This window comes from Channa argus, chromosome 21, assembly GCF_033026475.1.
Source record: "Channa argus isolate prfri chromosome 21, Channa argus male v1.0, whole genome shotgun sequence".
Classification (NCBI taxonomy): domain Eukaryota; kingdom Metazoa; phylum Chordata; class Actinopteri; order Anabantiformes; family Channidae; genus Channa; species Channa argus.
Window position 1 is genome coordinate 5,542,689 of NC_090217.1, and position 20,186 is coordinate 5,562,874.

The 20,186-nt window shown below is 38.9% G+C and overlaps 1 protein-coding gene across 3 annotated transcripts; it reads left to right on the forward strand.

The window, feature by feature from the left end:
* Positions 1-1,274: 1,274 nt before the first annotated feature.
* On the forward strand, positions 1,275-19,453 carry upf2 (UPF2 regulator of nonsense mediated mRNA decay). Of its 3 annotated transcripts, none has more exons than XM_067490200.1 (21): positions 1,275-1,419; positions 2,449-2,823; positions 3,589-4,368; positions 4,467-4,627; positions 4,727-4,918; positions 4,996-5,145; positions 5,456-5,559; positions 5,739-5,824; positions 6,298-6,406; positions 6,686-6,799; positions 7,045-7,161; positions 7,500-7,889; positions 8,213-8,488; positions 9,430-9,613; positions 11,575-11,729; positions 12,367-12,471; positions 12,761-12,859; positions 12,997-13,170; positions 14,883-15,024; positions 15,769-15,889; positions 17,776-19,453. In XM_067490200.1, the coding sequence occupies exons 2-21, from the start codon at positions 2,450-2,452 to the stop codon at positions 17,783-17,785; spliced, it is 3,843 nt and encodes a 1,280-aa protein (XP_067346301.1). In that variant the 5' UTR covers positions 1,275-1,419; position 2,449; the 3' UTR covers positions 17,786-19,453. The 3 variants fall into 3 exon arrangements, with proteins under 3 accessions (XP_067346301.1, XP_067346303.1, XP_067346302.1); XM_067490202.1 differs by having other exon boundaries at positions 17,779-19,453; XM_067490201.1 differs by having other exon boundaries at positions 13,000-13,170.
* The last annotated feature ends 733 nt before the right edge of the window (positions 19,454-20,186 follow it).

Genomic DNA, 20,186 nt, shown 5'->3' on the forward strand with positions numbered 1-20,186 from the left:
AATAGTACTTGCCCATGACTGCATAAACATGGATTCAATCAGCTAGTGACACTACAATGTGACCATGAAGTTCTTCATTCAGATCACACTTCCATTAAACTGAAGATCAGCATTTTCCTGCTAGTTGGCTGTAGAAGAAGGTAATATGTTATAGGGGGAAACAAATCACTGCATTATATGGTTGATACAGATGCACTGGATGATTAAATACAATTTCTTGATGATCTTGATGCATCACAAAAATAAACTCAAATTACAGTGTTGTGGTTGTTTGCCTCCCCCAAGCAGTCAAGTTGCACTTTAGATGCATGTCTGTCCACACTTATGTTCTATAATTTTCTCCATGAGTCCAAGTGGACATTTCTGTAAAACGTAAAAATAAAAATCTATCCAGGTGTTTATGAGAAATTGCATTTATGAAAATGGAGCCAAATTAGGTCAAAGTGACCTTTAAATGTGCCAACCAAATTCTAATTAGTTCATCCTCAAGCCTGACTGGATGTTTGTGCCAATTTTGAATAAATGCCCTCAATTTCCTATTCTCTATAAGGTAAAAATGTACAGGTTTCCCATTCCTATATGTAAATAAATTAAGGTCTTTCACTTCATGTAATCAAGCTGATTGTGCTGATGCACGTTTTAAAGTGCATTTACCAAGGGGAGAAAAGAAATCATCATTTCGATGCATTTTTTAAAAATAATAAAGCAATTCAACATGAGAAAACAACAAAAAACTATTACAAGAAAAATATATACATGTTAGATGTTTTCTTTGTAAAATATTACAGTACCTAAAGTTGACATATGTTGGTGACACTGACATATAAAATGTAGAATAACACTGAATCCAGAAAAGGCCTCCTCTGCTGTTTTTATAAATACAATATAAAATATTTACAGTAGGCTACGACATTAGCATAATCCTTTCTCAATGTAGTACAAGCCCTAAGAGTGCCCTCAAGAGTGTGCACCATTGTATTTACCAAAAGGATAAAATAGTTTGGGAGAAATACTTTGTTTTATTAGCTTGCTGCATTTTTTTAGCCATAAAATGACCAAATGAATCACTTAATCTAATTCTAAAATAGATTAAAGAAAGAAAAATTAATAAATTGTACATTTTTGCCCTCTACAACTCCTGCTCCCGCCGTCCTTGTTTTGTAGGTCACTGTCACCATGAATAACCTAAGCATTGCCTGTCACTGTGACGCAGTGGTAATATATTTAAGTATAAAGTAACTTATGAGTACAGGAATATTGCGAAAGCACTAAAATACTAAATATAAATGTGTTGGTAAATCTAAAATAATTGAGAAGGATATTTTCGGTAAGGCACATTGTAGAACAACATGAGAGGGTCCTTCTGTTCACACGGAAACCAACGCTAGTGATCGATGTTTGTTTTGCTACAGTTAGCAGGTAAAGCTTTTTAATTCAACAATATTAATTACACAAAAATGAGAATTGCCGAGCAGTTATTTATGGAATATGTCGTTATAAGTTTATATTGGAATGCCTTAATATTCTCTAACTGCCGATTTAACGCTGTGAAAATATTTGTTTACATAGGTTTCACTGGCCATTCAAGTGGCCTAGCTAAATGGGTTAGCAATGCTAATGTGAACTTGTTTATGGCAATAAGTTGTATACGTGTTTTAAACGTTACAGCATTTTTCTAGAACTTAAAACAAATTGTGTTCTATCAAAGACAATGCTGAAGTTATTCATCAGTCATATTGCTTGCATCCTATGGATCTAACGTTATAATTCTAAGTAATTTAGCTGCTAACGAGGCTAACGAATGGTGTCTGCAACGAAGCTGTTGCGTGGGTGTGTGTCAGACTAAATTTGACGGTAGATCAAGCAGTTAGAAATCCACTTTTCCCTCTTGAAACATGCATCTTACACCTGTAACCCATTGTTCAAATATTTTTCTCGAGCCTCTCGCTTCATAATTCTGAATTTGTTCAGTTAGGCATCAATAATTTATATTAAACAACGTTAAGGTGAACGACTTGAGTTTAATTCATGTATCGTGGCGTTTAGTGGCCCACTCTAATGGAGATGTAAAGAGCCAACGTTCAAAAAATAAATTAGTTTAAAAAATGAAATACCCATCAGTAACAATAAAAATAGCTGTTTACCGGGCACCTGTTGCTACTATAGATGTATGTCCATAATTAGAAATAATAAATGTTGTGGTTGTAGTTATATCTTTTTAAATTAGATTTTACCTGCACTTCTACAATATTGGTAAATAATAAGTATGGACCATGGCATTTTGTATCATAAATCATTGTAGAACTTAAAGAAGCAAGTGTGGGAATATCAACTTATTTTGGTTTAAATATTTGTTCATGATAGTTTGAAGACAATTCAACAATTTGAAAATATCTTAAGAAAAACAGCGAGTGCCATTAAATACCCTTTTCTGCTGTTTTTCTGCAGCATGCCTGCTGAACGCAAGCGCTCAGTAAATATGGATGAAAAAGACGTTTGCTCCTTCAGTAACAAGGAAAAAGACAAAGACAAAGACAGAGATGCTGAGAGAAGACCAGCATCTGCTCGAGACAAAGCAAAAGATGAGGCCAAAATGAGTGGTAAAAAAGACAGTGGCAAGGAGGAAAAGCGGAAGCGTGTAGAGGAGGAAAAGAAGAAAAAAGAGGAAAAAGAGCGAAGGAAGAAAGAGGAGGAAAAACAGAAAGCAGAGGAGGAACAGAAGAAGAAAGAGGAGGAGGAGAAGAAACTACAGGAGGAGCAAGAGAGGAAGCTTCAAGAGGAAGAGGCCAAAAGACAACGTGAGGAGGAGGCAGCCCTTCTGAAGTAAGTGATAAAGTTTCCTGCCATATGTTTCTAATGACTTACTTCACTGCTGCAAAAATGTTGTAAATCCTCTTATACATGTTTGCTAACACCAGATATTTGGTGTTAATTTTCACATTTGGGAGTTTTCTTCAGTATTATTTTTATTTTGCATAATCACCATGTAACTTTTACCATTGCTAAGGTTCAGAACATTCTATCAACTTCGTTCTTACCTCTGGAACACTGACTCTTCTCACAATTGTTTTGTACATTTATGAAGTTTTTACCATGTGTTTAAAAACTGTGGACATAGATGCAAAAAAAACTCACTTTAAATTTGTATAAAACTATTTTTCATACATCTCTTATAGGACATTTATAACTTATTAATTTACATTAATTAAATAACCAGGGGCAGCTGTAGCTCAGTTTGTAAGGCATTCGTCCACAGAGTCAGTGGTTGATCCCTGGTCCCAGCTATATGTCGAAGTGTCTCTGGGCAAGACACTGAACCCCTACCAGCCCATTCCCATCCCCAGCTGTGCAGTGTCATTCCAAGCCTGGTAGAAATTGGGGAGGGTTGTGTCAGGAAGGGCATCCGGCGTAAAAACTGGGCCAAATCAACATGCAGACAATGATCTGCTGTAGCGACCCTGAACTCACGGTATAAGCTGAAAGGATAAAAAAAAAACATTAAATAAATAACCAAATGTGAAATATCTGTGTAAGACAAGTTGTTTTCTTTTACTTTAATCATACATATCATTTATCTAATTTCTATAGGGAAAAAGAGGAGGGACATCAGCTACACCAGGAAGCTTGGGAACGCCACCAGTTGAGAAAAGAACTCCGCAGCAAGAACCAGAATGCCCAAGAGGGTCGGCCTGAAGAGGCCTACTTCAGCCGACTGGACTCTAGCCTTAAAAAGAACACCGCCTTTGTCAAGAAGCTCCGTACACTTACTGAACAGCAGCGTGATACACTCTCCAATGACTTTGCTTCACTGAACCTAAGCAAGTATATTGGTGAGGCCGTGAGCTCTGTAGTGGAGGCCAAACTGAAGATCTCTGACGTAGGCTGCGCTGTCCATCTGTGCTCCCTCTTCCACCAACGATACACTGAGTTTGCTCCGTTACTGTTACAGGCATGGAAGAAGCACTTTGAAGCAAGGAAGGAGGACAAGGCGCCCAACGTGAGCAAACTGCGCACAGACCTGCGCTTTATTGCAGAGCTCACCATTGTTGGCCTCTTTACAGACAAGGAAGGACTTTCGCTGATTTACGAGCAGCTGAAGAACATTATTGGGACCGACAGGGAGACACATACTCATGTGTCTGTAGTAATTAGCTTTTGTAAGCATTGTGGGGATGACATTGCTGGTCTGGTACCCCGCAAGGTAAAATTGGCTGCTGAGAAGTTTGGCCTGACCTTTCCTCCAAGTGAGATAATCAGCACAGAGAAACAGCAGCCCTTCCTGAACCTTTTACGGGAGTACTTTACATCACTCACCAAGCACCTAAAGAAGGACCACCGTGAGCTACAAAATATTGAACGGCAGAACAGGTGAGTACCTGACTGTCTTCTCTGTCCACAGGGAACAACCCTCCTCGATTACTTTTTGTTGTTCACTATGGTAGGTCTAACATTTTTCCCTTTGTCAGGCGTATTCTGCATTCTAAGGGGGAGCTGAGTGAGGACAGGCACAAACAGTATGAAGAGTTTGCCACTTCCTACCAAAAGCTGCTGGCCAACACACAGTCTCTGGCTGATCTCCTTGATGAAAACATGCCAGAGCTGCCTCAGGACAAGACTGTACAAGAGGGTGTGGGGTTTTTTCTATTCCAGAATTATAGTTAAAATTGAAATAATATGCTTTTTTTAGTGAAGCACATGTCTTTTTAACTTGTCTCTTGTCTCTCAGAGCATGGTCCCGGAATCGATATTTTCACCCCCGGCAAGCCTGCAGAGTATGACTTGGAGGGAGGGATCTGGGAAGATGAAGATGCTCGTAACTTCTATGAGAATCTGGTGGACCTGAAAGCCTTCGTCCCTGCCATCCTCTTTAAGGATAATGAGAAGAGCAGTCTGGGCAAAGACAAGGATGATGCTAAAGGTACATTTAATCCGGTGAGAGACAAAGAAATTTAAACACATTTTATGCTGACTGGCTCATTTTCTGGACTAATTCAGATGGCAGAGAGGGGAAGGATATAGCAAGCTCTACAGAGGAGCTAGAGATGGACCTGGAAGCTCTAGACATCACGGATGAACCTCTTGAACTCGAGGGACCAGACGAGACAGACAATGAAGAACTGGCCAAAAAACTGCTGGACGAGCAAGGTAGACATTAGTTTCTTTCACACAAAAGCAGTTTTACAATTTTACAACAGCCTCATGTCTGTTTAAGTGCCTTTATCACCATGCCCATCTTGTCCATGTCAGAGCAATACTATTTTCGTAACACTACCAACACGGCTCAAGTCTAAATGAAAAGTTGTCACATTTACATACAGTGATAACTTTGTAGCACTAATACAGTGTTTTATAGGATTATTTCATCTGAGGTTTTGTGCTCTTTATTGCATGGTTATGGTCAGTTTTCTCCAGTGGCAATTTTATTTTTAGTGGGTTGTCGTATTTTTGTCCTTAGAACAAGAGGATGAAGAGGCCAGCACAGGGTCTCACTTGAAGCTAATTGTGGATGCCTTCATCCAGCAGCTCCCCAACTGTGTCAACAGGGACCTCATAGACAAGGTAATGAGAAGCAAACAACAATGGCTTTATTTATCATGGTACTGTGTGTTGAGGCAAAAGTGTCTTTGAGTGATATAAACAAATTGATATTATGGAGGTAACTTTACAATACCATATTCAGTTCACACCTGACCTCTACTGAACATTTTACATCATGAGCACTGTGCTAACTCATGCAGGCTGCCATGGACTTCTGCATGAACATGAACACCAAATCTAACAGGCGGAAGCTTGTCAGAGCCCTCTTCACTGTCCCCAGACAGAGGTAATCTTGCTGACCGTGGGCATGGTCTTTTGATTTTATAACCCCTGGTCATTTTTGAAGCTACAATCATTATATTGTGTTTTTATTTACAATGGTTGAAATGTCATTTGAAAGTGAACGGCGACACGATATGTTGTTTAACAGTATCTGTAGAGTTAGATTCATAATTGAAAATCCATTAACTTAAAGGCTGGCCTAACATAGGCTGTGTAACTGCTTGAAATGTACTCATGCTATGTAACAACAATATCTATGCAGTCAAGACGAAGGCCTGGCAGTATTCAGCTTTTTGGTTGTATTGACATATTGTCAACAAACATTTGTAGGTTTGTCTCATTGAGCTTTATCCTGTCTGTAGCTGATCAAAAGCTTAAAAAAAAACTGCCTGCACTAAATACACAAATTAAACATATTAAACATCACTGTTTATGTGCTGAAGGACAGTAGAGCACTGACAACTCATGGTCTTGCAGGTTGGATCTTCTGCCCTTCTATTCTCGCCTTGTAGCGACTCTGCATCCCTGCATGTCAGACGTAGCTGAGGATCTCTGCTCCATGCTGAAGGGAGACTTCAGATTTCATGTAGGTTTTTTAGTTTTTGTGATATTTGTGTTTTGTGTGTTGTGATACGTTTATTGTAACTAAGTGAATTAATGTGCTGAACACAATCAAAATCAGCAACTCACACACTAAAAATTAAATACAGTGGTGTTTATTGATATGATATTGACTATGGAGATTTGTCTATTGTTTTAGAACTGTTTTTGTTTTACTTTTTAATCTGCAGACAGAAATGAAAATTATTCTTACATTCTAAAAAATTGTTATTTATAATTATTTGGATTTTTATTCTGCTTTTAGATTCGAAAAAAGGACCAGATCAACATTGAGACGAAAAACAAAACAGTCAGATTTATTGGGGAGCTGGCCAAGTTCAAGATGTTCTCCAAAACAGACACACTTCACTGTCTCAAGGTGGGTTGGAAAAAATTAACTGTATAAGAGATTTCGTTATCAGGCTCAGCTGAATATTAATAACAAAGACAGATTGATAATTTTATTGTAACAGCAATCAGCAATGTTATGGAAGGAACTGTATTGTTAGTACACAAACAATACTAATACTAATATTAAGATTGGAAAGAAACTATAGGGGGTATTCCATAAATCTAATTATTAAACGTGTGTGTTTGTGCATGTGTGTGTACACGCCTCAACAGATGCTGCTGTCGGATTTCACTCACCACCATATTGAGATGGCCTGCACTCTTCTGGAGACCTGTGGTCGGTTCCTCTTCAGATCCCCTGAATCTCATTTGCGTACCAGTGTATTGCTGGTTAGTGCACATCATCATTACAGTCAGTTGGTTTGAAGCATCAGACAATATAGCGTAACGTGACCTTTGTTAGTTGATTGTTATTATGATTATGGACAGTCAGTGAAGGACCTCATCTGTTTGAGGAGCTTTTATTTCCTAATTCATTTTAGCAGCTTTTAGTGCTTTTTTTTTTCAGCCTTCATACAATTACTTTTGTCACTTTTCATATAAACGAGAACAATACTGCTTAGAAGTGCAGTATCCCCCTATATTAATATTGTTGCATTCCCCCACCTCCACACTGGAAATCTTGATGCAAATAACAGATATTTTATCAAATGCTGTCTGTGTTTCAGGAGCAAATGATGCGTAAAAAGCAGGCGCAACATTTGGATGCGCGCTACGTGACCATGGTGGAGAATGCCTATTACTACTGCAACCCCCCACCTATGGAGAAGACAGTCAAGAAAAAGAGGCCACCCCTGCAGGAGTACGTCCGCAAGCTGCTTTACAAGGACCTATCCAAAGTCACCACTGAGAAGGTGTTGAGGCAGATGCGAAAGCTGCCCTGGCAGGACCCTGAGGTCAAGAGCTACCTAATCTGCTGCATGGTCAACATCTGGAATGTCAAGTACAACAGCATTCACTGTGTGGCCAACCTGCTGGCCGGCCTTGTAGCCTACCAGGAAGATGTGGGCATCCATGTGGTGGATGGAGTGCTAGAGGACATACGGCTGGGTATGGAGGTAAGAGGAGAGAAAAGTTGAAAGTCTTTATTACTGATGCTACGTGACCAAAGTACATTTGTTTACTTATTAAATTGTATTTTCTGCTAATTATATTTTTATACACACACACGTACTAGTCAAAATTAGCTCTACCAGCTACAATGTTAAATGTTTGTAAATTATAAAATGTAATGCATAATAATATAACTAATTGGGTCAATCTTCCTGCATAACATGTTATTTTACTGTATATTTAGATGTAAAAATGTTTCTACCTGTCCATAAGTACTGATGTAACTCTTTTAAGAATGGCATCTGAATGGTTTTTCCACCGTTCCCAGGTCAACCAGCCCAAGTTTAACCAGCGGCGCATCAGCAGTGCCAAGTTCTTAGGCGAGCTATACAACTACCGCATGGTGGAGTCTGCCGTCATTTTCCGCACCCTGTTCTCCTTTATCTCCTTTGGGGTCAATCAGGATGGCAGCCCTAGCCCTTTGGACCCCCCAGAACACCTCTTCCGCATCCGCCTGGTCTGCACCCTTCTCGATACCTGTGGACAGTACTTTGACCGAGGCTCCAGCAAGCGGAAGCTAGATTGTTTCCTTATCTACTTCCAGGTATGATTTCTCCCAGATTTTTATGTGCTAGTTACTGAGTTACATGAACCATCAAATGTTTCAAAACTATAAAGTTAACATAAGTGGCTTGTTACCACACGTGACAAAAAAGCATTTTGTATTTGACAGTCATTGTCAGTAAAAGCCATTTCCCCTATAAGCTACTCGGTTTCATTTGAAGTCAATCTTTTGATTAATACATTTTTTATTATTCCATAAATAGCTGATCGTGTTCCTGGAAATTGAAATATCCAGACATGATGGATAAATCTCCATAATGTAAATATTGTCAAGTACAGCACTGGTATTGACCTTGAACATCCATTGACTGTAGCAGCCTCTCCATATACTGTAGAGCTGACTCCATAACAGTTCAGAAGGAAAAACCTGACTTGGAAACACTTGTTTTTCTCATTATTCTCTCAAGAACTGCAGTTTTATTGTCTTTTTTTTAGCGCTCGTAAAATGTTTTGCTGTTAGAGTAGGTGCAGCTGTAGTTATTTCTAGAGTGCTTTATTTTATTAATCTGAAAAGCTTTTTTACTGAAGCTGAATTTGTTGTTACAGAATTTCACACTTTTCCTGTAAGGAGTTGACTAAGTTAAGTCAGCTGAATTAACTGAAACTTGATGCTGCCACCAGGTGGTGCCATAGTCAAAGATTTTAACTTCTGCACCTGAACTTACGGTTTAGAACGCTGTGCAAAAGTTGCAGACAAAAACGGAGGTTACAGATGTTTTTTATTCATTAATTAGTTTTACCGAAGTTGTAGTAAACAGAATGAAGTTTGACCCCCATTTACCTTTAAAACAGCAGTGATGCTCCTAAGAAAACTCTTCATGTAATCACAGACTGACTGCATTATTTAAAGATCAGGGTTCTTTGAAAAAACACCTGTTTCAAGATACTGTAGTTCTAAATTAAAATTGTGTACGTTTGCAGCGGTACATCTGGTGGAAAAAAAGTGTGGATGTTTGGACCAAGGACCACCCTTTCCCCATTGACATCGACTACATGATCAGCGATACCTTGGAGCTGCTCAGGCCCAAGATGAGGCTTAGCTATTCCCTGGAGGAGGCTGCCAAACAAGTTGCTGACCTGGAGAGGGAAGTGCTTGTCAAACTAGGTAGGAATGATCCAGTGTGTGCAATTCTAAAAATTGATCCAAGAGGCATTTTTCTAGATCCAGTCATGTAATTACTGCATGTATTAAACATGTGGGTGTTTGTGTAGAAGCCCGTTTCTCTGGTTTAGTTGTTCTCTGTCGTCCCAGCTGAGCAGCATTCCCCGGTGTGTGGAAAGATGAACATGTTACGTTACTCTTCACCCCACTCTGTCAGACAGGTTTATCTCAGCTGAACACATATACACTCACTCAATGGGCCCAGTCAGCACAGCATTTTTAATTATGATCATTGGAATTTAAAATCCATGACGTCTGTTTTAGAGTTTCCCTCTGAATCACCCTCATAGATTTATCACCACCAATAATGTAATTTTGTGTGTGTTGTTATCCTTTCAGACACCAAGGTGACAGCTGCATACAACAGCTTGACCGGAACATAACAGTCAATTAATTTTGCAACCTATCAGCTTTTCGCATAAGCAGATCAGATCTTTGTAAACTGAAGATGTTTGGGTGTGAAGCTAATGGTAATAAAAATTTAAATAAACTAGTCATTTGCAGAACGGTCCGGAAACCTAGAAGGTGTTTTCAACATTTTCTGAACACATACTGATAATAAAAATGTAATTATCTCCTATTATTTAATTTTTAATATTAGGTCTTTTGCCTAAGTATAACCCAGTTCTGCTGAAAATAATGAGGAAGACCATCTGTGTATCTTGGTAAACACAGGAACACTAGTTTTGTTTAACAGTTTCAAGGTGTTGACTTGGAATATGGACAAAAACACCAGTTCCACCTTTGAGAGAGTAACCATGTTGACTCCATAATTTCTGTGGCTCAGTTGGTGAAGCAGTCATCTAGGTCTTCCAGGGTCAGGGGTTTGATCCTCGGTGCCTTCTGGCCACTTGTCAAAGTGTCTTTGGACAAAACACTGAGCCCAGTTGTAGTGCTATCATCTATGTGCAGCTGTCCAACAACATTTTCCCAGTGGTGACCAATATATAACTATTAATATCATTATATTTTTATATTATTATATTTTGCATTTTACTGTCATAGTAGCCTAATTTGGAGCTAGTTTGAACTCCTATATGAAGTTAAGAGGTTTTGTTCAGTGACCCACAACCTACAACAGGTTCAGCCCCTTGAAAGCGTAACAGGATAATTCTAAAAGAATAATGAGAGGAATGAGAGGAATAATGGAAGCGAAAACAAAACAATTGAGGAGGAAAAAAAGACCTGCTGCTCCAGTTTTTTTTTTTTTCTTTTTTTTTCAGTCATGTATAATGGAAAGAACCTGAAAATGGAAATGTCTCAACCAGACAATGCTTTTTTTTTTTAATTACAAGAATGACATATGTACGTTTGTGTTCTCCTTTGCTCATGGTTGTTAGTGTGTGTAGAACACAGAGAAGAGAGTAATTGATTGCCCCCCTGCCCCCAACATCATAACAGCGACACTATTGTTTGAACTTTCCTACTCTAGTCAGGATAAAGCATTCCTCAGTCATTCTCTGAATCACAACAAGACCTGATCTTCAGCTTTAGGCTGCCTGACTTCATTTCTTTGCCGGGACCACGAGCAATGTAGCTGGTTGCACAAAATGTTCCTCCACCGTGCCCGGTGCCAGAACAGAATGCTAATCAACGAGTAATTCCCGGAGTATTTGCTGTACTTTTAACTAAAGCTTTTGTTTGAGATGGGCTGCTCCGGAGTTGTGCTTGTTTTCAAAGCTTTATGTTATAATCTGTCATAACCATCTGTTTGATTACTGTTAGAAATTATCTTGGGGATGGCACACACCAAGCTGACAGTTAGCTGTTGGGCAGCATCAGGCTTTCAGAGAGCATCTGTTGGCCTGGTTTGTGTAACAGTCCTAGAAGGGAGCTTTTTTTTCCCTTTGTTGTTTAAACAAGTCTCCTTATCTTATTTGTTGCACTGGTGTTTTCTCATAAAGGTCTGGCTATGGAGAAGGACGGTCGCTCCAGTGCCATGAGCGAAGGGGAGGGACTTGATGAGGAAGATGACGACGGTGATGATGAAGAAGAGGGAGGTGCTGAGACAGAGGAGCAGTCAGGCAACGAGAGTGAAATGAATGAACAGGAAGAGGATGTGAGTTCTTTTCTTAGATGACCTACCTCTCCCAAAACGTGATCTTGTTTTTCCACTCATATTTCCATATACTCTCAAAGATTAGTTGGTGAAGTGATGCAATTACTTCACTCTCAGAATTATTTGACAAATGATTGTCTACATATAACTGCGTCCTTCCATCATGTTCTTGCTGGGGTGGATATGTCTCTGAGACTTTTTAAAAAGCTTTAGAAGTAACAAAAGCCTGGGACAAACTGACTAGTGACTGTTAACAGTCAGCAGGCAAAATCATCTATTGTGTGATATGTAATGAAAGTAAAGCCCCTTTCAGATATACACTGCTGTCTATCGATGTGATTGCAGCTCAACACATCGGCTGCATGTCTGAATGACCACCATAGTCACTTACTACATATTAGGTTAGATAGATGGTAACAGTCAATTTCAATATGGCATTCAAGCAAAATAACAGGCATATCATAAACTAACACAAAAACTACTTATTTAAAATTACTGGTGTTTAAAAACATTTTGAGCTTAAATAAAACCCAAATAAGACCCTTCATTATATAAATATATCTATATTCATCTCCCTGTTAGTTTTTTTTTGACTGGATTTCTAAACTGTTAAACTATGATTCTTTTTGTATCACAGGAAGGGTCTGAGAATGAAGACGAGGAGAGGGAGGAAGAGGAAGAGGAGAACACTGACTACCTGACTGACTCAAATAAAGAGAATGAGACTGATGAGGAGAACAATGTACGGTGTATATATAAGTGTAACAGTGGATTAGAAATATTCAGTAATTACCATATTAACATGTCCATAAATTAATACAGCTGTGTAAAACTACAGCTGCTGCGAAGTGATGCTTAAGGTTGACACTCGATTTAGAGGCAAAGACCAGTGTTTTGAGCATATTATCATTAATGTTTAAATTTGGTTGTTAGAGAAATTGAGAGCATTTGAAATTTGAAACAGGAAAATAACAATCTACTGATTTTAAGATTTCTGCACTTGGTTATGTTAATGTGCTCACTGTGTGTAGGAGGTGACCATCCGTGGTGGGGGACTGAAACATGTACCTTGTGCTGAGGATGAGGACTTCATTCAGGCTCTGGATAAGATGATGTTGGAGAACCTACAGGTATGACATCCAGTATCTCACCTGTGGGCTTCAATTTGAATCCATAATGTTTATGACAATTACAGGAAAGGTTCCAAAATTTTCAGCTCTGTCTTATAGTAATAATGATGTGAAGGCCATGTGTTTTGTCGCTTTAGCAGCGCAGTGGCGAAGCAGTGAAGGTGCACCAGCTGGATGTGGCCATTCCTCTGCAGCTGAAGAGTCAGCTGAAGAAGGGAGGTTCCGGACAGCCGTGTATTGGAGAGGCAGAATCTGATATCTCTGACACCATGCAGTTCGTCATGCTAACACGCAAGGGCAACAAGCAGCAGGTAAATACTCTACATGCAGGATAGCATCTACAGCCAGCACATACAGAAAGTGCCACATGCAAACTCAAGTTTCTCTGCATTACAAAGCAGCAGCTTCCATGCTGTCTTTTCTATTCCTGCAGGCACTAGCCTTCCAAGGGTCCTCGGGGTTGGTTGCCAAGTCAGTCAGCATAAATAAAGGCTCGATCACTCTTTTAGTGTTTCCTTAAAGAGGATATGAGGGATGCAAGGGTGTTGGGAGCAAATTTGCAGACAGGAAGTGGACTGTATTACACTTTCGTGAAAAGCGTATGTGTGACTAAATATTCAAGAGCACAGTTTACTCAGACCAACTGAGCTCAGGAATAATATTGACTCTGGACTTACAGTATAGCAGTTTGTGAGTGTATGTGGGCTTGTAGTACACACCTTGTAAGGACCAAATTAAGTTTTAAACCATCATAGAGAGGACGTTTCTTCTATTCAGCCCACCTCTATAACCACCAGTGAACTGTCTTGTTGTAGTTCAGCAGAGTGAGTGCTCTCCTTTTAAAAGAAGAATAATTTCAATTTCAGAACCACCTTCCACGCAGATAAATATGTTCAGCTTATGATTGTGACTTAGGAGTTCCAGTGTTTACAAGTCCAATTAGTTTGTGTTAAATCAGGTTTATGTTCCAGTTGGTATTTATACTATATAATATAATGTCTTTGTTTCTCTGTTCATTTCTGGGTTGGAGCACAAATATTGTTTAAATTGATAGCAAATGTAGCTTTTGTGGTTTCTCATCCAGCAACATCTAATCTTAGTTGTAAATGGAATCTTTATCCCATCTTACTCTTCCCATTCAGGGTGGGCTTGTAGCACCAATATGCTGTCAAAATGTTATGATACTGGCACTGGGGCTCATTGGTAACTCTCATTTTTGCCACCTTAAGAGGTACTGAAAGTTGTGCAACTATAAGTAATAGGACAGTGGTGTTTTGATTTTTAGTATATAAAGTTTAATCTAGACCCTTACTTTGACCCTAACCATTTTTAGTGGTCCAAAAATGTTTTCCTGTTTCTCCTTCAACTTCTTATCACACAAACATATTGCATGCAGGAAACCAAACTGGTGAATTAGAGCTGGGCGGGGGTTGCAGATAGTAAGTGCAGGGTGAGAATTGTAGTCAGGCATTTAGTTATGACAGATTTATGTTAGGGACCATCGAATGCATTATTCCAATGGTCCTCGCAAGTATAGAATAGTAATCATTTGTGTAAACTGCAGTGGTGGAATGTGTGGTTTGAGGGCAGAGACTGGTCCTTGTACTGTAGGGTGTGTCCCGCTTTCTGCCAGGCCTCTGAGTTTTAATAGTGCATTCAGTCCACAGCTTTACTCAGTTTAGAGGACAGCTGCCAAATACACAGGAAAAAAAGAACACAGAATATCTTTTGTATGTGTGTTAGTAAGGTGTGGGGATGGAAAAATGACACTTTTTTTAGTAAACGTGCACAGCATCACAGGGTCACTGCTGACGTGAATGAAAGCGTCCTGTGTGTTCGTTGGGAAGGTTTGGTTTTGCAGCAGTAAAATGAAATTATGGACCTTACCTTTCATTTCCAGAAATCTCTTAACCAGGATCAAACTTCAAAAATCAGTTGAACCAAATTTAACCTGGTTGTATTGTAATTGGTGCTCGATCATGCAAAATTGAATCACGCCATTGTGTGTGTTTCTTTTCACCAGTATAAAATCCTGAACGTGCCCCTGTCGTCTCACTTGGCGGCAAACCACTTCAACCAGCAGCAGGCCGAACAGGAGGAGCGCATGAGAATGAAGAAACTCACCCTGGACATCAATGAAAGACAGGAACAGGAGGACTACCAAGGTACAGCACAAAAACTCAATGAGTTTAACTCTTTCTAGGAGGGCGGAAGACATTTTGTGAAAAGAATGGCTTAGCTGTCCAAAGACTGACTGTAGTATTTCACACACACGTTTTCATGTGACCATGCTTCAGTAACACAACAGACTGTCTCAGTAAATCATTAGAAACTTTGACTCCCACTCTCATAAACTCATAGCACTTAGCATAGCTGCATGTTTTCTCCACAGCAAAGCAGCTGATCAGTGTGAAGCTGTACGGTGACGGGCTTTAGGTTCTGATCAAATACTAACACAGCAGATAATGCGACGGTGTATCTTTTTAGCAAAAAATTAAAAGGAGATGGTTGGCTGCTGACATTTTTAACTGTAACATTAACTCTTGATCTTACTCATTCTATCTGGTCGCACATGTATAATTAGCAGCTGACAACTTCAGATCTGCAGCCTATGACAATGTTGATTTAGAAATGTTAATAGGATTCCTGCATGTTTCCATAGTTTCTATGCTTCTTGTCTAATTCTCAGTGAAAATCACTTTATTTTTCCATTTCCCATAAAATATTGTATTAGTAAACATTACTGGATGCTATTTATTAATTAATCATATCCTGAAGACACTTTGGAGGAAACATGTATTCATAAGGAGCTACAGTTTAAAATTCCCTGTGTGCATGCAGATTACTGTGCACTAATTTTTCATTTTTATAATTTTAATTTACTGAAAATGAATTATGACATTTGACAGAGATGATGCAGTCCCTCGCCCAGCGTCCAGCTCCGGCCAACACCAACCGGGAGCGCCGGCCTCGCTACCAGCACCCAAAAGGTGCTCCCAATGCTGATCTCATCTTCAAGACTGGTGGAAGGTGAGACATGAGACACCAGTCACTGCTGGGCCAACACTTAAACAATAGGAATAGGGCTCATTATTTCATTATGTACCGGCTCAACCTCATTCATGTCTCTTTGAACAGAGAGAAAAGAACAAGAAATGAAAGGCATGCGAATTAAGACAGGACAGACAAGCAGGAGAGAAACCAAAGATATGTCATGGAGTAGGCAAGAACAGCTGGAGCTGCTTTTGTCAACTTGTCCAAGAACATTAAGTACTAAATATTATCCCGAGACAAAGCATCAGCAGTTCAGTTAAAGAAAGGAAGAGAAGTGTTACTGAGGTGTTCCTGATTATATTTGCCATGATACCACGTTCTTATTTTCAGCTTATAAAAGTGAGATTACTTAATATCTTAAAATGCTCTAAAAGTATGTATTTTTAAAACATTACGTAGAAGTTTATACTTTGTTGATAGTAGCAACATCTTGTGTGTCTTTCTTACTTATGTAAAGTTAAATGAAAATACATTATCTATCTATCTATATTTATCTATATCTATATATATATATATATATATATATATATATAGATATATATATATATATCTATATATATATACATACACACACACACACACACACACACACACACACACACACACACACACACACACACACACACATATATATATATATATATATATATATATATATATATATATATATATATATATATATATATATATATATATATATATATATATATATATAAAGAGGGCATAATTATTGGTTAGATATACATGATTTATTTATTTGGATAAAAGAAAAATCATCCATCCATCTATTATCTTTAACTGCTTATTGTGTTTAGGGTTGGGGAGGACTGGAGCCATTCCCAGTTGTCACTGGATGAGAGGCACTGGGACATCATATTTTATCTAAATTTGCAATGTCCTCATTGTTGTTATGGCAAAAATACTAAATAATCTGTGTTTCCCACACTTGATATTATACTTGGAGTAATATGGATGTTTATGTTTTATTTAATTTATTTAGCCTTTAGTTTACCAGGAAAACCTTGTTGACTTTAAAATCTCCTAGCCCGGATGGGCAGCAACAAAAATTTCCAATTTTAAACATAAAACATAAAACATAAAACAAATAAGAATAATGTCCTCTTTTTCTTATAATCAAAAACATAAATAAAAAATAGCTATAATTAAAACTTTCTTTTCCTTTGGGCTGTTCCCTTTCAGGGGTCGCAACAGCAAATCATGTGCCTCCATCTAACCCTGTCCTCTGCATCCTATCCATCCTCATCACTCCCACAGAGAACCTCAACATCTTAAACTCGGCTACCTCCAGCTCTGCCTCCTGTCTTTTCTTCAGTGCCACTGTCTCTAAGCCAAACAACATCTCTGGTCTCTCCACCGTCTTAAACACTTTTCCTTTCATTTTCGCTGATACTCTTTTATCACACAACACACCTGACACTTTTCTCCACCCGTTCCAACCTGCCTGCACTCGCCTCTTCACCTCTTTTCCACACTCTCCGTTGCTCTGAACCGTTGACCTAAGCACTTCAAGTGCTGCAGCTTCTTCACCTCTGCTCCCTATAACCTCACTGTTCCCCCTGGGTCCCTCTCATTGACACAGATGTATTCTGTCTTGCTGTGACTAACCTTCATTTCTCTGCTTTTCAGAGCAGACCTCCACCTCTCTAGGTTTTTCTCCACTCTTGTTAATTATTAAATCTACATGTTTATATACACGTTTCTATTTACACACAAACACACAAAGAGAGAGAAAACCAAAAACACGGGTGTGACTTCATGACAATCTTAACTTAGCACTGGTTTCTGGACTGAGATCCTGTTGGTCGGCACCTCCGCAGTAAATGTCCTTCTCTGTTCTTCAGGAGACGCTGATGGGAGTCTGCACCCTGGCAGAGTGAGCAAGAGAACGAATGAATGAGCAAGAAAGAGAGAAAGAGAAGATCGGAGGAGAAACCGGTCTAAAACAGGGAACGAGTCCTCCAGATGCCTGCTGATGATGCCGGGACAGACCAAACCCCTGACCTGAACATACACACTTACCCTGCTGAGGGTTCTGGAGCCTGCGGAGGAGAGACAAAACCAGAAGCGTGGGGTCAGAAGTCAGGGGTCAGACAGATGACTGTCTTTTCTTTTTTGTCTGTTGCCTACGATGACAAAAAACAACTGTTTGAACTGCAAAGATGACTGAACTCCTGACCGGCTGAGGGATTCTGACATGGAGGGCGGATGAACGGATCAACTCCTACCATCACACCAGGTGGAGGAAAAAGTAACTCATAATTAGGTGTTAAAACCTGCAAGTAGGCATGGTAAATGAGAATAGTGAGACAAATGGATATCCTTTTTGATTTTATTATTATTTTTTTGTGGCACTAGAACAAGTCCGTTTGATCTAATGCAGCACTGAGACAGAAATGAAGTGCAGGGTGGCGACATCTTAACACAGGTCGTATGTTCACAAACTGTTCAGTGATGCAGACAAAGACGTGATAATCTGTACGCACAGAGGATCGACGTGGATGAAGAGATGGAAAAGTGGCTGATGGTGTGTCACTCTCTTGTTCAAGAGGCATTTGTTAATTCAGAGTAGGTTTTCATTGGGGCTGCATGTTATGATTGTTTTAATTATTGATTTGTGTGCACAGTATTTCCTTGATCAATACCTTTGTCTATTAAATGTCAGAGAAAAGTGTATCAATCAAAATTAATTTTATTGAAAGAACAAGCTGCAAATTTTCACATTTGGAGAAGTGGCACTGTTTTTTATTTGTTGTTGTTGTTCAACATATTTGGTTGAAAAATTACAATTATTTAATTAGAAAACTAGTTTCAATTTAATTGTCTGTCAAGTTAATCATCTAATAATTGCAGTCGCAGTTGTTAGTGCATTACTGCAGAGCATAGAAATTCGGTAACACTTAATTTTCTTTCCCAAATTTGACCATATTTAGCATTATATTATATTCATACCAAAATACCCAACTCTGAATCAACAAATGGCTAAGAACAAGAGTTGTGCACCGTTAGGCACTTTTCAATTTCTGCATCACTCAAGATGATCTCACAGCATCGAGTCACCTGCTCACTGAGTGACACCTGAGTGTACAAAGCTATCATTTTTCCCGACTTTTATCCTGCTAGATTTATTTTTCCAAATCGAGTATCAGAGACTTAATTTTGACAATATTCAGCTTGTTTTGATTTGGATTTGTGTAAAGTGGTAAAAGCTTCTTCAATTTGGACAAATGGATAATCGTGTGCCTGAGCATCTTCTTTGTGATGACCGTAACTATATTTGTTTAGATTAAATTCCACTGTCGAGCCTCTAGATGGATAAATATACAGTGTATTCTGCTGCATGGGCTTTTTCTGCACCAACTCCGTGGTAGTAAACATCCAACTGTGGCTCTAATTTAGTTTCTCTGTGTCTAGATTCACAACTGTTCTTTATCTGAAAGCAGAAGATAAAATAACAGCTTACAGCTTTCTGTCTTGGTCAATAACAGATAACAATTATAACAATAAATATATGAAGATAAAGGCTTTTTTTTTGTGGCGTTTGAGTGTTTGAGAGGGTGTGGCTGTTTGTCAGGGGGTAATTACAAGGCAGCAAACTGAAGTACTCCCTCTTTTCCTGCCCCCTCTCCTCTAAAGACTGCATATGTAGAACATTGCTAAACATGGCCAGATTAGCTTCATAGGGAGCCCTGGGCCCAAAAATGTGTGTTTGGGCCTGTTGACCAAATAAACAGATGCCATTTCCGTTACTTCCTCAGACCCCCAGAAACCAACCAGTTCTCAAAAGCTGAAATGACTAATTAATGTATTGAAATGCAGGGATCATATTCTCCCTCGCAAAAAATGTGACCTGTATTTTTACAAAAAACTCAAAAGAACAGCATTCATTATTTTCCAGTCTAAAATTGAATGACTGGTTATCACTGCACATCTCAAAACCCAGCATCTCACACTCATAGTGTGGGTGTGCATTAATACACACAGCATTGGTGACTTGCACATCTGTTAAAACTCCATTATTGATGGGTATAATTTCTACAAGAGCAACATATGCTCCAAATCTTTTTGAGGAAACGCTTTGCTTGCTTCAGCAACACAATGCCATACAACATCTTGATCTGTAGTAAAAGTGCAAAACTAGTCTGTCTGTAGTCCAGATCTCTGACCAACTGACAATGTCAGGCGCATTTGGAAGTAATAAAAAACAACAAAGGAACTGTTGAGCAGCAGAAATCTTATAACAAACCAGCATGGG

What these genes read in the sequence shown, in the direction of transcription:
- upf2 (XM_067490200.1), top strand. Translation starts at nt 2,450, where the DNA reads ATGCCTGCTGAACGCAAGCGCTCAGTAAATATGGATGAAAAAGACGTT. An exon ending in TTCACTGTCCCCAGACAGAG is followed by an intron (nt 5,825 to 6,297) that starts GTAATCTTGCTG and finishes ATGGTCTTGCAG; the next exon opens with GTTGGATCTTCTGCCCTTCT. An exon ending in ACACACTTCACTGTCTCAAG is followed by an intron (nt 6,800 to 7,044) that starts GTGGGTTGGAAA and finishes ACGCCTCAACAG; the next exon opens with ATGCTGCTGTCGGATTTCAC.